Below are 16,827 nucleotides of genomic sequence, written 5' to 3'. Positions count from 1 at the left end.
AATTTGAAGAGTTTGGTATTGTTGGAGTAAGTCCCAAAGGATATAGCTTAACAATCACATCAAAGGTCACATGGATTAATGTAGGGGTGAGCACATTTTTTAGCTCATGCCTCCTTTTTTGGCCCTGCAATAAGCCAAGGCCTCCCCCCAACTTGTGGGAGAACCACAGGAAAGGATGCGGCGGGGGGGGGGTGCTCAGAAAGGGTGTGGGACACTGGAAAGGGGTGCTGGGAGGGTTGGGGGTGCCCAAAAGGGGTAGGAGTGCTTGAAGGAGGACCCCAGGGAAAAATAAGCTAAAGTTTGAAACATTCCTTTCATTGACAAACCATTCTCAGGGATAAGCTCAAGGATATGCAGAATCTAGTTAAACAAACAGAGTGTACACTCTCAGAAAGATAACGTTTATCTCAGATTTGGGGACTTTTCCCCATTAGGAAGAGGGATTAAATTCACAAAACCTCCATATTCTAAATTAATCTTTTAGAAAATTGCATTCAGCCCATTGACGTCAGTAGACCTGATTCTGACCTCACCACAGGTTTACACTACTGTGATTCCATTAATTGCTCTATGTTTGCACTGTTGTAACTCAGAGCAGATTCCTTTCATTGCTCTGTACATATACTGAAGACCCCATGACTGCTCTTTTCTTTTACAATATCACTTTGTACAGATGCTTTACTCTCAGTTGGAGAAAAAAATCCTAAATCTATTGTCCCAACAAATCCATTTCCACACTCCATGCCTCAGTTAAAGGTCTACATTTAACTATGTTGAAAAAAGTGAATAATTTAGAACAACTGTATATTGGGACTGATCTAGTAGAACAGGCTGTACATTGCTGGGTAGGAGACCTGGGATCTGGTCCCTGTTGTGCCATGTCACTGATGAATGACCCAGGGCAAGTCATGGTACATGCCAGTGCCTCAGTTTCATTTATCATCCATTATGTTTCCTGTTTCAGAAAGCAAGTTCTTCAGGGCAGTTGCTGCTCATTTTCCCCGCCTAGTCCCCAGGTCCTGGAAAAATAGACATCCTAACTGAATTATATGGTTCAGGGCTTCAAGCTCCAGTCAACTCCTCAGACTGCAAACCTTCCATGGTCCCATCTGATCTTGCAACCTGCCTTCCCTTCTTCCAGATTTACAGTCAGACACTCTGGTGTCACCAGACGGTCAGGGGAGAAGATGGGTTCTATACTGGGATGGGGCCAACCACTCTCTTGAGCTCTTTATAGCAGGGGCATATACTGGACATGTGGCAGACCAGCTATTCATGATGTTGGCCTTGTGGCACAGGCACTTCTGGTTTTTATCTGCTCCCAGCACTACACACGGTCTGATGGAGGTCTTGGTCCACCAGCCTCCATGGGCTGATGTAAAAAGGGTCTTATTGTGTGAGTTACTGCTGAAGTCATGGCTCTGGATGTACTCTCACCAGAGCCTCTCCAGCCAGCTTGCAGCACCCTGGAAGCAAGTGGTGGAAGTGGAATAGTCCGTGTAGAAAGAGAAGAGATAAATGCTGAGCAAAGGTACACAAAACAATAGATAACTTGCGGTCCATAGAGACCAAGTGGAAGGAAGCTGATGATGATGACCAGAAGATCGGGAACAGAGAACTGTGGGAATGAGGAGGAAGGACTAGGTACTCAAGGGCAGTTAATAGCAACAGAGAGGCAGCTGTGCTAGTCTATATACTATCAAAACAAAAAAGCAGTCAAGTAGCACTTTAAAGACTGACAAAATAATTTATTAGGTGAGCTTTCGTGGGACAGACCCACTTCTTCAGACCATAGCCAGACCAGAACAGACTCAATATTTAAGGCACAGAAAACCAAAAACAGTAATCAAGGACAAATCAGAAAAAAGAATGATCAATGTGAGCAAATCAAACAGTAGAGGGGCGACACTCCAGATCCACAAACCGGCTAGTCAACATTTTAATGGAGTGGGCCATTCTGTTAATGAGTTAAGAGTTTGCATGTTACTGAAGTAAAAATTTTGCACCGCTATTGAAAGGGAGACAGCTGACCTGTCTTTTATATTCAAATTTGGCACATTAACATGTGGTTTGAACAGGGATGGGAATTTTCTGAGTCACTATAGGGGCTCGTTTGCATACTTGGCTTAATCTAATCCTTGTCCTTCCCCACCCCCTCTACCCCCTTATACCCTCTACGCTCTGATTTGCTCACCTTGATCATTTTTTTCTGATTTGTCCTCCTTGATTACGGTTTTTTGGTTCTCTGTACCTTAAATATTGAGTCTGTTCTGGTATGGCTATGGTCTGAAGAATTGGGTCCGTCCCACGAAAGCTCACCTAATAAATTATTTTGTTAGTCTTTAAAGTGCTGCTTGACTGCTTTTTGTTTTTAAGGGCAGTTAACTGTATCATTGCTATGTCTGCATCACAGATTAGGAGGGTAGAGAATTGGGTTACATGCTCTCACACACCACTCCAGGTAGGTACAATAATGGACTTTCTACACACCCCGGACATATATCTAAGGGATCTGAGCATGAAAGATAGGGGCAAAAACCTGCTAGTCGTGTACATAGACCTTGCACCATCTAGAGCAGCATTTCTTAAACTATTTGAGATGATGGAACACCAAACAATAATATTTTTTAGGTGGAACACCTTTGCAATTTTTCTTAAAAAAATTGTCAGACAAAAACAAACAAACAAACAAGCAAGCAGCAACGTATACAACAAAACCAAATGGCAGTAATTCAGTAGGTATCATAGCAATGAAGAAGTAACATTGTATCTGGTTTTAATAGCAGAAAACATACGCCATGAGTGTCCAATATCAAAAAAGTGTCAGACACTCGCAGCACACCTGCAAGTTGTTCACTAAACACTAGTGTTTTGCAGACCATAGTTTAAGAAAGACTGCTCTAGGGTCCTGAATGTGACTGGGGACTTAAGGCAAACCTGTAATACAAACTCCTCATCACCGCCATCACACTGCCACCAAATATATTGTGTAAAATGTTCCAGTCTTAAGAGCATGTCCTGCTATTTCAAACCAGTAGCTAGGCATAACTATGGAAAGAGTGGTGAGAACAATGAGATGTTGCCACAACTGACACACTACTCAAAATCCTTGAACAGAAGCATCTCGGCATCAAGGCAGAGTTAAAAACAAGCCCATTGAAAATGAATTAACAATTAAAAATGTATTGAAAGTGGAAAGAAAAAGAGAAATCATTCCTAATTAATTCTGGTGCCCTGCACAACCCCAGACCATTTGTAATCCTACAGGGAACATCTTTATTGATCAGGGGGACGCTGCAGCAGACTTCTGATGCTTATCTCAGCATAAAAATAGGCTCTTGTGATGAGCAGTGATTTAATTACATGACAATCACTGTTAACAATGCATGGCGAAGACCAAAAATATGCAGAGCAAGAGTGGCAGTGATAAATGCAAGTGGATGGCATTGACTTTCAGTAAAGTCGTCTATTGCCAGGGATGGAGGGAGACTTCACAAATATTTTTTTCCCTTCTCTCAGAGCAGCAACTTGCTGTGCAGTTCAGGAGACTCTCTCAAAGGGTCAAAAAACACACAGGAGACAGGAGCAGGGGGAGAAGTAAAGAATCACATTCAAGGCAACATGTAGCACAGTGGAACTTACAATGCAGTTGTTTTGTATGAAGGACAATGTGCTATTTCCACTGTGCATCTCCTCTAAGAAGTGAAGGAGAGAAATATTTGCTCTTCTTTGAGAGCAGGTGTCAGAAAATCCGAGAATCACATGGCTTGACTCACCAATTTGCCCCATTAATAGTTGTCCTACAATGCACAAGGTTAAGAAACTTCAGCCAAAATCCATCTGCAATATGCAGAAGATGGTGTTAAAAGTGGCAACAACAGATTGCCCATGGGAATTTTTTTTCAGCCTGGGTTATTAAGTCCTCTTTAGTGTATTCTTGAGCAGTCCATTCAAAGGAACAAATCTTGAGCTGGTGTAAAAGGATTTTCCCATTGTAACCGAAAAGCCCATTTGCCTTGATACCAGTGGAGGATCAGGTCCAAAAGGTTTGAAAGTTGCCTTGACCTGATTGTAACAACATGTGTTTGCCAATTGTCAGAAGAGGTTTGAACCTTCTGCTAAGACACCCAAGCCATTTACTTGGAGTTGAAGGAGAATCTAGATGGTTGCATGTTTTGGAGCTGCGGGTTGGCTCACTTCTGAGTCTTCACCATCTCAACAGTGACAATCACCCACCCCTGAACTGGTCTGATATTCTGTTCCATAGGAGGCTACAGCGGTATCTGTGCAAGTAAGTACGTTACCAGAGGCTTGGCTCTTCTTCTACCCCTGCATTCATCCATATGTGCAGAGGCTGACCCTGGAAAATTCATTCTCTCATCTACTGGAAAAGTCAGCATGCAAATTTGGAATGTGAAAAGGAAACTCTAAATTAGAAGCTCTCAAAACACCCACAGGGCACTTTTCTGTTTCCATCAAAATCTATATTGTTTGACTGTATTCATCCATTACTTTTTTCCAAACCTCCAAGGGGGTGGGGGCTGCTCCAACATATGGGAACCATTCGAGCAGATGGTGACTGCAGGTGCCAAGGAATAACCTGTACCTGTCTTCTGTTTCCAACTCACTGGCTTCCCAGTGCCAGGCTAGGGGCTAGTTAGGTGGCTTGGAGGCTGCTTTGCACTGGTGCAAGAAAGCAGAGGGTTGATTGGTTCCAATTAAATCAGCAGACATTCCATAGAACTCTCTCCTCCTTTCCTCTCATTAAGGCAGGCATCATCTCTATAGCCCTGTACAGCCACTGATATCCCCTTCATATCCATGGATAATGGAGCGACTTCCTGCTTTTGTGCTGCCTGCCTCTTCCCTGCTCAACCCTGCCCCTTATTGTTCACCTGTGCTTCTACCTACCCACCACCTTCCCCCTCTAGATTTGTTGTGCAGACACACAAAATCTGGATCGTGGATTGCAGATTGGATGAGTTGAGCCTGGTGGATGCGGATCAGATACAGATCTGCATTTTTGTATCTGCACAGGGCTCTGACCATTCCAGTTCTATGCAACAAACTGAGGCCATTTGGCAGCATTTCTCATAACAGAAAAATAAATCATATAAAAAAATCTCAATTCCATTGGTCACATGCACTCTCTGAATTTCAACTCACACCTTCAGTTTCTACTTCCTAAGTGTTACTGCTGTGTTCAACATCATGAGTGCCTACCACAGTTCCTTGTTGAGCTGGAATAGAACTTTCAGGATGACATATATAAAGAAAGCACAAATCAATTTTTAAATTAAAAAAATCTAAACCCTTGAATACTGCATTCAAATCAATGTGAGTGGCAAAAGCCAATTAAAAAGTGGTGTAAGCCCATGATAACATACCTGAAATGAACCACTAGTCATTTTGTTTATGTATATGAGAAATAAAACACAGCTTTCTCTTACATTGTATTCCTTTGGTAGTATATGATTTTGGTTGTAGTAGGGTTCCTTGCCCCACAATAAATCACTGGAGAGAACCAGAATCCCAAAATGATGACATTTCAACTGGCTTATTCTCCAATTTTAGAATGATTAAAACACTCCATCGGTAACACTCCAGATTAACAATTGCTTGTAGTATCTCAGCCTCCCTCTGAGTTGCTTACTTTATGGGTTCTAAAGAGCAGATATTCTTACCATGTTACGGTATGGTTCGAAGGGGGTCATGCATCAGGGCACTGACACATGCAGCTTTAGAGATAAAATGCAAGTACAATATTAAGTCAGAAGAGGATTCACTTCTAACGCACACCATAGTCTCTAAAGCCAAAGCTAACACTTCTTTATGTACCAACTTAATTTAAAGGGATGAGAATCCAAAGGATGGAGTTTGGTTAAGGGGCAGCCATTTTAAAAAAACAACAAAAATGAACAACAAACCTTCCACATTCATCCTGGTGCAATCCTGTTCATGTAATGGGAAGTCAATGTCAGTTCTGCATTTGAAAGTGCTTCAAGATCCACTAGACAGTTCAGGTTATTAGCAACAGAGATTGGCTCTGGTTGTAATATGCTGGTACAAACTGTTGCTTGGTGGCCTCCTCCAGAAAGCTGAAGTGGTTCTTATCCATGAAAGCTCATTACTTAATAAATAAAAGTATTAGTCGTTAAGGTGCTACAGGATTGCTTGCTTCGGTTTGTGAAGCTACAGACCAGCAGGGCTACCCCTCTGAGACTATATAAAGTGAGTTAGTGGATTTCAGTCCCATTCCTAGTGGACAGGAGCTTATATTGTCTAAACAGCCATCACAGTTGCTAATCATCTCAGTTGAAGAGGCTACTGATTAAGGATCGTAGAGCTTGAACTGCTCACTATTCTACATAGGTGGTCAGAGTTGAAGACCACTGATGAAGAAGTGTGGAGTGAACTTGATTAACATTTGACAAGACTCTTTTTAGGATTTAGAGCTTTTATGTTATCAAAGCCCAGTCCCATCAAGGAAGCATAAAAACTCCTTTCAAACAAAAGTTTAAAATGGTTTTAAGGAAAAGGCATGAAGAATAACAGGACTATTAAGATAATTAGTTACTTTTCCTCAGAGATATATTTGAGCTCTCTCTGAGCTATTTTAATACGAAGTAGACTACATACTACACTCATGTTTTAAAATGTGTCAAAGGCTAAAGATAAAATATTTCATATGCATTAAGAAAATGAGTTACTAAAAGTCATCATTGCCTGAATTACAAAACAGCATCATTAACCTGAAACCTAGCAATAAAATTAAAACTTATCATTGCTTTTGATTTTAACCACAGAAAAATTGCCATAATTTTACCTTCTACTTTGATCTGTGAAAGCACCAATACCATCACTAATGAAGATGGTTAGTATCGTACATTTGTGTGAATCCAGGTGTAGGATTAGAGCCTTAGCCATTTCCTTTTTGGCTCAAAGGACTCGTATAAACATCATTCTCTTTTAAAGGACTAAACACCCTACCTCCAAAAAAACCCAACAGGCCATACTATTTAAAGGACATTTTTTAAATCAGAAAAGTTTAATTTTTAAATTAATCAGCAGAACAAATAATGATTTGCATAGTCTTGTTAAAGATGCAAAATATGATGCATACATTTAAAAAACAACAGTTTCTGCCAGAGATCATTTTCTATGTCCTGATTTAAAAAACACTGCAGAGCCCCCCCACCAAAAAAGCACCCCTCAAAAAATCCAGCCTTACAGAGCCTTACAGTTACCATTACTTCCACTGTACCCACATTTTAATGCTACAAATAAGTAATGGCAGGAAATGTCATTACTTAAAGTTAAAATAAAAGCGTAGCAAATACCTGCCATTCAGCCCTGCCTGCCCCACCAATATTTGTTTGACACTTAGATGAATGAGCTTTCTTCAGTCTAACTACTTCTGATTGTTTGCTTTCAGGATAAATATTTTAGCTGCAGAACTTAACCAATATGAATGTTCAGGGAAAATGGATTTTAGTTGCGTTCATGAAAATCAACTTTTCAGAAGCAGCTTGTGTTTGGCTGAACATACGCAGAAATATTACACCTCAGAACTGATCATTTGCACAATTGTCCATGCAGTGTATAAGTACATGTGTGCACAGCTAACTTTTCTCTAGTTCTGACCCATCATCAGGCTTGTGTTGCTGAATGCATTATGATAGGAACCATATTTGGGAAGTATATGCTACTAAATGTGCACTGCTGTTTTCCTTATATCAGTACCTTACATAACAGATGGACAACAAAGCACCTGCATCAAGTGACTTGACTGGGATTTTTAAAACAAAAACACACTCAAACATTGTGGACCAAATGAAAAGTGCTGTGAAGATCTGTCGGAAGGGGGCAGCCGTCCCTGGGCCTACTGTTTCAAAGGCGCCCGGAGGTCTGGCTGCCACTGCTGCTGCTCAGGAGCAAAAGCGGGACCAGAGCACTGACTGCCTTTGGCCCTGCCCCTTCCACTCTTGGCCACGCCCCCTCCCACCTTGCCCCAAGGGCTGCGGTAGCTGTTAGTCCCACTGTCCAAGGCCAGATCCTGTATGTGAAGATTGGAGATCATCTTAAGTCAACGTGAGACTAGGGAACCCCTCAAAACCTGTGGATGGCCTGAGTTCCACAGATAAATCCTATAGAAACAGGATACTTGTTTGGGTTTGTGCAGATGGCCATAACATCACCCACTCCCAGTCCATACACAACTCTTTGTTCCCCACAGTGACATAGTTTTGATTCCAAATCCCACTTCTCTGCTGTTATTGTTATACTGCACTGCTTTCCTGTCAAGACACGTACTCATATAACACGCCTACTTTGTATGGGTAGATGTTAAGTACTGTGCCACAATAAATGTTCTATGATGAACAGGAAATGTACATTCAGAACAGATTAATTAAAAGCAAAGCAACTTAAAATCAATTGTTTATTGCATTTCCAAATATTTATCATAACAAATGGCACTTGCAACATATATAGGTACTAGAACATAGTAAAACTGTTACATTTGTGTGTCTCCAGCATGATAATCTAATACAAAAGTCTGAAATTTAGCCCACCTATTATTAAAAAAATAGACATTACCCTGTCTCCTGAATACAAAAATCAGTTCATGTGGAAAAGTCTATAGAAAAATACTATTAAATATTGGTCCCACCTTCTAAACAAACAAATGAATAGATCTCACATGTGTGTTTAAAAATGTCTGACTTTGGTGCTTACAAAATGACAGACTACAGTATGATAAACGGATAGTTTAGAGTGAGACAATGAGGCATTGTTTACACAGAAGACTGACTAACTAGTTTAACAAAAGAAGTTGGTGCATATCTACGGTATGTACAAATAGGAGATTTACTGAAGCTTTAATAATTTCTACAAGGCTCTTTCCAACCAGCTTCATTAACTTGAAGTAAATCAAATCATGCAGAGATCTGACTCAGCCAGAAAGACATGCCGGGAAAGATATAAAATGAAAAAGACCAGACACATGATGATAAGCTTTAGAATCTTTGGCAGTATTCATAAACATTTTCTTTGAAGACTTTCAAACTGCATTTTAAATGTGTGTGCATGAGTATGAGAGATACACTCACACAATACACACATATACATATTCATATAAATATATACACATATATACTGTATGTGTGTGTACCTATGTACACAACACACATTTCCTTTTAAAATGAGTGCTTCTTTATTTTCTACTCTTTTATATATACCTGCAATATGGTATTCCAGAGAAACATTTTTTATAAAATTATATCTTGTATGAAAAATTTCCTCTCTTCAAAGCATTGTAAACATTATTAAAACTAATTTGAAAAATAAACTCTAACAAAATTACTGAATCTGAGTAATAATCCATTCACTATCACTATCATGTTCCAGCAAGTGTCAGTGCTGGACCCAATGACATAATTTTGTATTGCTCAGGGCTGTAGGAAGATAACTCCATGGCTTGTATTTACAGCCACTGATTTATCAGATTATTTCTAAATAGTGAATTTTCAAGTCTTCTGTATCCTGTGGTTCCCTAGTTTCTTTGCTTTGTGAACCACTTCAGGGGAAACCAATGGAAGTGGCTGTCAAGAGACTTAGTTTCTAGTCAAGTCAGCACCACCTCAAGTGATTTAGCAGCACACGTTTCCTTGAAAGTCAGAGGGGTTAGTGCTGGTTTTGCCTCCCTGTTCCTCAGTTTTCCTCATCTGTGAAATGGGTAACAATGATTACCCAACTTGAGAAAGCACTGAATTCTACAGACAAGAATCATTACATAAGGACTTACAAAAGGTGAAGAACTGAAATTTTCTCAAAAAGACAAGTCCCAATACCAAAGGAACAGTTCTTCACAGGCTGGCTCTCTTACCATTTCTTCTGGCGAACCACCAGGAAAGACTCTACAGAATGTTGGTGGTCAAATGGCCCAAAGTCTGAGAACATATTTACAACCACTGTGCTGGGCATAGTGCTCTGCTACTCCCCAAGCTCTTGCATCTTTGAGGCAACAAAGTGGGGTTTTTTTTTCCAAGAGTTGTAGTGTTGGCATCTCCATGTTTAGACAAAATCAACAGTTCTATCAAAAACTCTAAGGAGATGGGACTATAAATAGCAAGTCAAAAATATGGCCTTTTCAGGATCCTTTCTCTGAATCCTTTCACAATGGCAGACCTTGGTTTGTCCATTGCCAGCAATGGACCTTATACCAGGCAATTTTGGCACCAAGGCATTAACAGAGATTTTAAAAACACAAGTGCTGGATGAAGCATTAAAATACTATGGGAGCTCCTAAATGTTTTTGGTAATTACAATATAAACTTTTCAAAATGTACACTGCTTGAACCGAAGCAGGGTATCAAAGACTTGTGAATTCAGAGTTCAAACCTTTCTACGTGCTGTGATATAACTGAGAAAAGAATAGCTGTCATATCTTAATGTAAATCTGTTGGATATGTTAAAACCTAGTTCAGCACATCTTCTCACATCAGCTTCGCTGATCTGCTACACTAGGCAGAATTATATCTCGTTATATATAAATGAGGCAAGCTGCCATTTTACCCTAATACTCCAAATAAAAAATCTAAGTCAAATTTGTGCTCTTCTCCACCCACTGATTTGTCCATGCATTCCACCCTGCTCTGGTTGGGCTAGGCCTCTGTTCCAAAAAGAAAGGCTGCCCAGGATAGGTGTGGATCAGAAAACAGATGCCTTCCAGAAGAACCATCCTGGGCCACTGGCAATTATAATAGTGTTGATCTGAACTCAAAAAAGGGTGCAAACAGAGAAAAAAATAGTGTCTCTCTAAGTGTGTGCATGGAGGGGGAAGTTGCATTCCAAAATGTCTGCATCCTATAGTGTGCTCCTTTTCTTCCTGAGGGGACTGGAGCTGCTGTATGGTTTCAATTCAGCACGCTGCACCTGTAAAAACAAATAGACATGACGTTTGCAGTTAGGTAACTCTAGCTCACGATAGTGTGTGTTAATGGCTCCCCAAGGACAAACCAAGGAAAACTAAGGAAGGTTCAAAAGTAATGAATCATTTTCTAAACACAGGAACATGGGGGATTAATTGCAGGAAGGATTTGAAAAGTCATGCATCATTTCTTGAAACCAAAATATTAAAAGCAGATTTTTCTAATGAGATGCATGGGGCACTACCTGATCTCTGCAATGCCAAATAGACTACTCTTTTATTACCGGTTTTTTTGCTTGTATTAGCCTATAAGTTTATTAAGACTCTCTTGGGAATCATAAAGCAAGCGGATCCCAATAGTTAGTAAGGTGACAGTGAACTCAAATATTGTCCACAGACATGCGCGATCATTTTAAAGAGGAAAATATCTTCCCAAATAGAAACTTAAAGATTTTCCTTTCCTGCAGCAACTTCTTTCATGATACAATGGTTAAAACATCTGTGATATATCCCAATGTAGTTTAATTTCCAGTCACAAACTCTCTGCTATATAACTGAAAATTGTCCCCACTGTAGTTACGACAATACACCTTTTTCCATTCTTCTTACCCAGGCCATGTGCTACTGGTATCCAGTAACATGCTATGATACTAGGGATATTTTCTAACTTATAGTTCTAGCCAAATAAAACAAAGGTGTTTAAGCAACATGTTATATGGAGCCAGCAGAGATAGCTTTGATATTGTCTGGGGATGGCTTTAATTAGATTCTTGCATCAGATGCCACTATTTTTTTAAGCATTTATGTCAAAACTCTCCTGGGATGGTATATCCCTTTATATGTGTTTTACCAGTGCCTCCTCATAGAAAATAGCATCAACTTCCTTATTGAGCTCGGTCAAGCTCTCCAAGGATGTCAGAAATGTTATAAATGTAAATCTTAAGTACAACACAGATAGAAAAGCAGCTTATCTTTAAATATAAACCTTAAAGGACAAGTGCAAAGCATCTCTACAAATCCAGCGCATTCCTTAACAGCAACAGCAAAAATACAAATACACTTAAGCTTAATTTCTCTATAATTATTTCTGTTACATCTGTTTAGCCTTTTCCACCCCCCAATCTAGAGAGAGATTTTCTCTCTAGCTCTTACATTGCCTTCACCCAATCTGGAGATCTTTCGAAACAAATGTCATCAGAAACCTTTTCCAACTGTGTTTCTACCAGCTGCATTGACACCACACAGAGACAACCATTTTCCAATCCGCAGCAAAGTAAAATCACTATGGACTAGATTGGGATCCCCTTATTCACAGTGAGAAGCATCTTACTTTACAAATACTAGTGCTTGAGGAGTACAAAGCTATTTCCATGTGATTCAGGGAGGCAGAATCAAGGCCCTACATCATAAGATTCTGGCTGATTACAAAGGATTGTTTCTTTTGTTTGATTTTGTGCGATTTGCCACCCAGTAAGAGTATTTTCCTTCCGCCGAGAGAAATATAAATAGATCTCGACATGGTAAAAGACCCACTGTTCAGATAATTTGCAGCCAGCTGGACAAGATTATTGAATACAGTGCTTTAAAAAATAGACGTGAGTGAAGGGGAGGGGGAGGGTTATCCTGGCTAGACTGAAAATTATAATTCCATGCTGGTAGAAGATCAATCTTTTTGATCACAGGTTATTTTATACAGATCTCAAGTCATTGTATAATAAAAGGAGAGCATAGCATTGTGCAAGCAAACCTTGAGTTCAAGCTGGGTGGGGAAGACGAAATTAGAATGGCAGCTGGCTCAGGGCAGATCACAGCAAGCACAAAGTTATGGAATATCCCCCCACCTCCATCCACCCCTGCATGAGGAGATGGAGAATTCAGTAAACCTTGTTGGATAGTTCTCTCTGTCACTCAGAAAGCTTATCCCCCCGCCCCCACCCTTCTAAAAACATCACAGCAGAAAGGTGACAAAACCTTCTAGTTCAGTAACCATGCATGGCAAGTTCCAGGTTCCTTTTAAGTAACTCCTTTCAAGATAAACTTTTCTTCAATCATCCGACAAAGGTTTTTAGCTCCCCTCTCTTTGCCATATTCATTGCCCCCTTTATGGATTTTCCTGACGCCTTATCTCTGTTATTCAAAACGCTTCGGTGTGTTATGCCCCAAGTACAACACTGCCAGCTCTTTGTGCTGCTGGATGCCCCTGTTGGTGGTGATAATTCATTACTTACCTTTTGAACATCAGATGGTACCCTGGAGAGGAAATCTAGTAACTCATTATTGTCGATGGCATAAGGATTTCTAAGCTTCTTAGTAAACTTATTTATGCCTGAAAAACAAAAATAAAACAATAGAAACCTGCCTTATTTACTTATTTAGAATTGCTTGGGCAATGTCTGGGGCGGAGGGGAAGGCGGGGGGGATGGCAATAAGAGAACAAAAATTCACAAGTAAAAATTAGTGTGAAAACAATGACCAGACTTCAAGTCATGCACGTGTTGCTGTCATGTGGAATCATTCACAAATGCCTTTTGGAAGGAAGGAAAGGGAATTATTATATACAGACTCTGCTTTACTTGGGTGGTGAAAATCCCATTACCACACCAGCAGAGAAGCAGTGCCTGCAAAAGAGGAGACTTGTGGAACCCATCAGATTTTTTCCTTTCCTTTTCTTTTTTGGATGGGGGTAGTGGTGCTGGGAATACATGGATAAATAGCTCATTCTGCTCTCAGATACAGCATCCCAGCTGGACACAGGCCTCCAGGAGATCAACTGCGGCACTCTTGTGAAGCATGGGGGAAAAAGGCAGACAGCTGGATGGTGAGGAGAGAAAAGGGACAGAGGAGGATTTCTGTTTTATTTTTTCCTTCAGTTTAGTTTGAAAAGGAAAGCTACTGAGGAAATCTAGTCCCCCTCCCGCCAGTATGTTTCATAGCTTTTTTATCCTTTCACAGCAGAGCCAGATTTGACACATTGATTGTACTTTGATGCTGAGGGAAACTGTGAAAATTTATTAGGATTTTATTTTTTGATCTTACTAAGGTTGATAACTTGATTTATTAACCACTGCAATGTCACTGCTAGTTTGTTCTGCAGAGCTAGCCAAGCAGTAGATGGACCCAAGGCTCACCAGTGGTAGGTCCACACAGAATAGTTATTTTGAAATAATAGCTGTTATGTCCACAGTTACTTCGACATAACTATCCTTGCATCTACACGATGCAACCACTATTTTGAAATAATTTTGAAATAGCAGTTGAGTTATTGTGAAATTGATAACCCTCAATCTACAGAGAATAGTGCTTATTTGAAAACTGTTATTTCAAAATAAGAGCTATTCAGGCTGTGGTCACAATAGACCCTTCTTTCAGAAGGGGCATGTTAATGAGGGATTTCGGCAGATGCTAATGAAATGCTGCCATGAATATGCAGCACCTTATTGGCATAATGGTGGCCACGCGTGATTCAAAAGTGCCTAAGGAAGAATGGGCTTTCAAAATCAGGGGGTCCTTTTGAACGGCCCCCGACTACATGGGCAGCATGCATTCTGAAAGTGGCACTTTCAAATCGCGCATGGCTGCCATTATGCTAATGAGGCACTGTATATTCATGGTAGTGCCTTAATAGCATTTGCTGAAATCCCTCATTAACATGCCCATTCCGAAAGGAGGGGGATAGTGTGGCCACAGCCTCCCTGTTTTAACAGCACCTATTTCAAAATAGGCACAATGTGTGCAGACAATATATTTCACAAAAGCTATTTTGAAATGCATTTTTCTGTGTAGCAGAGTTATTTTGAAATAGCTGTATCAGAATATGCTGCTGTGTAAACATATCCCAGGAGATCAAGGCAAGTAACCGATTTCTTATCCCATTAAACATTTCCAATATCAAAAATTTTTCCCAGCCCAAATCAGACTGAAAAGATATATTCTCAAAAATGTCTGTGAACCAAAAATTTTAAATTAATTTAATTTGGGTGGATCAAAACACTTTGTTTTCAGAATTCTAAAGTGCTCGTTTCAATTTTGCCCATTATTATTTACTTATTTATTTTGCCTTGAATTACCTTACCTTTCAAAACAAAGAGGTGATTCTAATCAGATAATCTGGAGTTTTTGTTTCAAAAAGGCAGAAAACAAATACAAGATGATAATAATTTGAATTTAAAAAGAGCAAAAAGACCCTTTCCGATGAACAGTTTAGGTTTAAAGAAACAACATTGGCCAAGGGGGAAGGGATAGCTCGGTGGTTTGAGCATTAACCTACTAAACCTGGGGTTGTGAGTTTAATCCTTGCAAAGGCCATTTAAGGATTGAGCAAATAGATGTCGGAGATAGTGCTTGGCCCTACCAAGAGGATAGGGGACTGGACTAGATGACCTCCTGAGGTCCCCTCCAGCTGGAAGAGGAGGTGCTGAGCAGCTCCTCTACTTACAAGTGGAAGATGTGAAAGTTCATTTTACAGTGTTAATGCAGAGCAGGAGTGCCAAACAACCTTGAGCTTACCCATTCTCTAAGCAACAACATGAACAAAGCCCAGGACTGGGAGCCGGGCAACTACAGCTCTATTCCCAGCTCTGCCATTTTCAGTTTAGGCAAGCCACTCAATTTCTTTTTGCCTCAGTTTCCCCATTAGGAGACAGAAACATGCAATAGGGCTTACCCTTCTGTACAGTAAGCTTTTCAGATGGAAGGCTGAACTATGCTACAGTGGATCTCAGTATTATTAAGAAAAAGGAGCAAATAATAACACATCATGAAAATGATGATATTGATATCCTATCAACAAAGAAAGAAATCACAAGTTCTTAACCTAATGACAACCCAAGCTAAAATTTCACAGCAGTTTCTCCTCACATGGTTTCAAATTCAGTGACTTTAACCTTTTCCCTCCCTTGCTCCCTCACTTTTGCTCTTGCCCAAATGTACCTGCTTCATATATGAATGCAGGTTTTAGGCTATATTCTTGTAGCAAAATGCCAACACAATTTTCTGTGTACCTGATTTTTAAAAACAGAAAATACCATAAGGTCTTTTGAAGCCTTGCCACAGGGTACTTGTTTAACACGTATCATATTTGAAGGGCCTGTCAGTCTAGATGATGTTGACTGGACGTATAGCTTTGGTGTACCCTGGATGTCTCCCATATTGAGGCAGAAACATATTGTTACTGAACTTTTACCTCAGAGTAATCTCCTCTCTCTCTGTTTGTTCGCTCTCTAGTTGAATTCAATCATTTATTTTATCGTTCTTCTCTCAGCTCCATCTTTTGACAGTATCATCCACTCACCCTTCTCATTTCCATCCCTTAATGTTATAGTGACATTAGCTGATGCTTCATCACTGGAAAACTAATCAGGGCTGACCACTGTCCAGAAGCATACAGTAACATGATTGTATGACCTTGCAAAGCTGTTCAATGAGGCTATCCTGCCCCCTGTTTTTTGTTCTTTTAACCCTACCCAGATTTAGCATTTTAGATACCCAAAGAAACTGATGAAAAACATTCTGAAGAAAAAAAAGACATGTCTTTTATTGCACATGTACATATAAGGCCTGAGTTTCAGACTCTGAACTCCATCAGCGCAGGCATAAATCTACACACAATGGGGGGTTGCATAAAAAAGTCTATTCCCCGGTTCCAAAATGAACACAAAAATTGCAGCCCCACTGGAAATCAGGTCTGCGAAGTGCGTCTACCTGGGATTCTTTATAATGGGCAGTGAAAACAGGAAACTACACAAACCCCACAAAATTAGCTCAAATACACCACTAAAGGCAGGCATCCCCACAGGAGTAGCAAAACACAATCACAATAGATCATCATTTTAAACAGTGACTTGTGATGACATCAAAGCCTTCAGAAATGTCCCCAACTTTACTGGATTTGGTCCTAC

The 16,827-nt window shown here is 40.1% G+C and overlaps 1 protein-coding gene across 1 annotated transcript in view; it reads right to left on the bottom strand.

The window, feature by feature from the left end:
- Positions 1 to 8,434: 8,434 nt before the first annotated feature.
- Positions 8,435 to 16,827, bottom strand: part of MCTP2 (multiple C2 and transmembrane domain containing 2) — a 179,711-nt gene continuing 171,318 nt past the window's right edge. The window contains exons 23-24 of the mRNA XM_075006809.1: positions 13,159 to 13,256; positions 8,435 to 10,935 (exon numbers count right to left, since the gene is read on the bottom strand). Coding sequence (XP_074862910.1) covers positions 10,867 to 10,935; positions 13,159 to 13,256 — 167 coding nt within the window. The 3' untranslated portion in view covers positions 8,435 to 10,866. The remainder of the gene's footprint in view (positions 10,936 to 13,158; positions 13,257 to 16,827) is intronic.

Source organism: Carettochelys insculpta, chromosome 12 (genome assembly GCF_033958435.1).
Source record: "Carettochelys insculpta isolate YL-2023 chromosome 12, ASM3395843v1, whole genome shotgun sequence".
Taxonomy (NCBI): Eukaryota; Metazoa; Chordata; order Testudines; family Carettochelyidae; genus Carettochelys; species Carettochelys insculpta.
The sequence above is the reverse complement of the archived record's forward strand: the minus strand, read 5'-3'. Positions and strand labels throughout refer to the sequence as shown.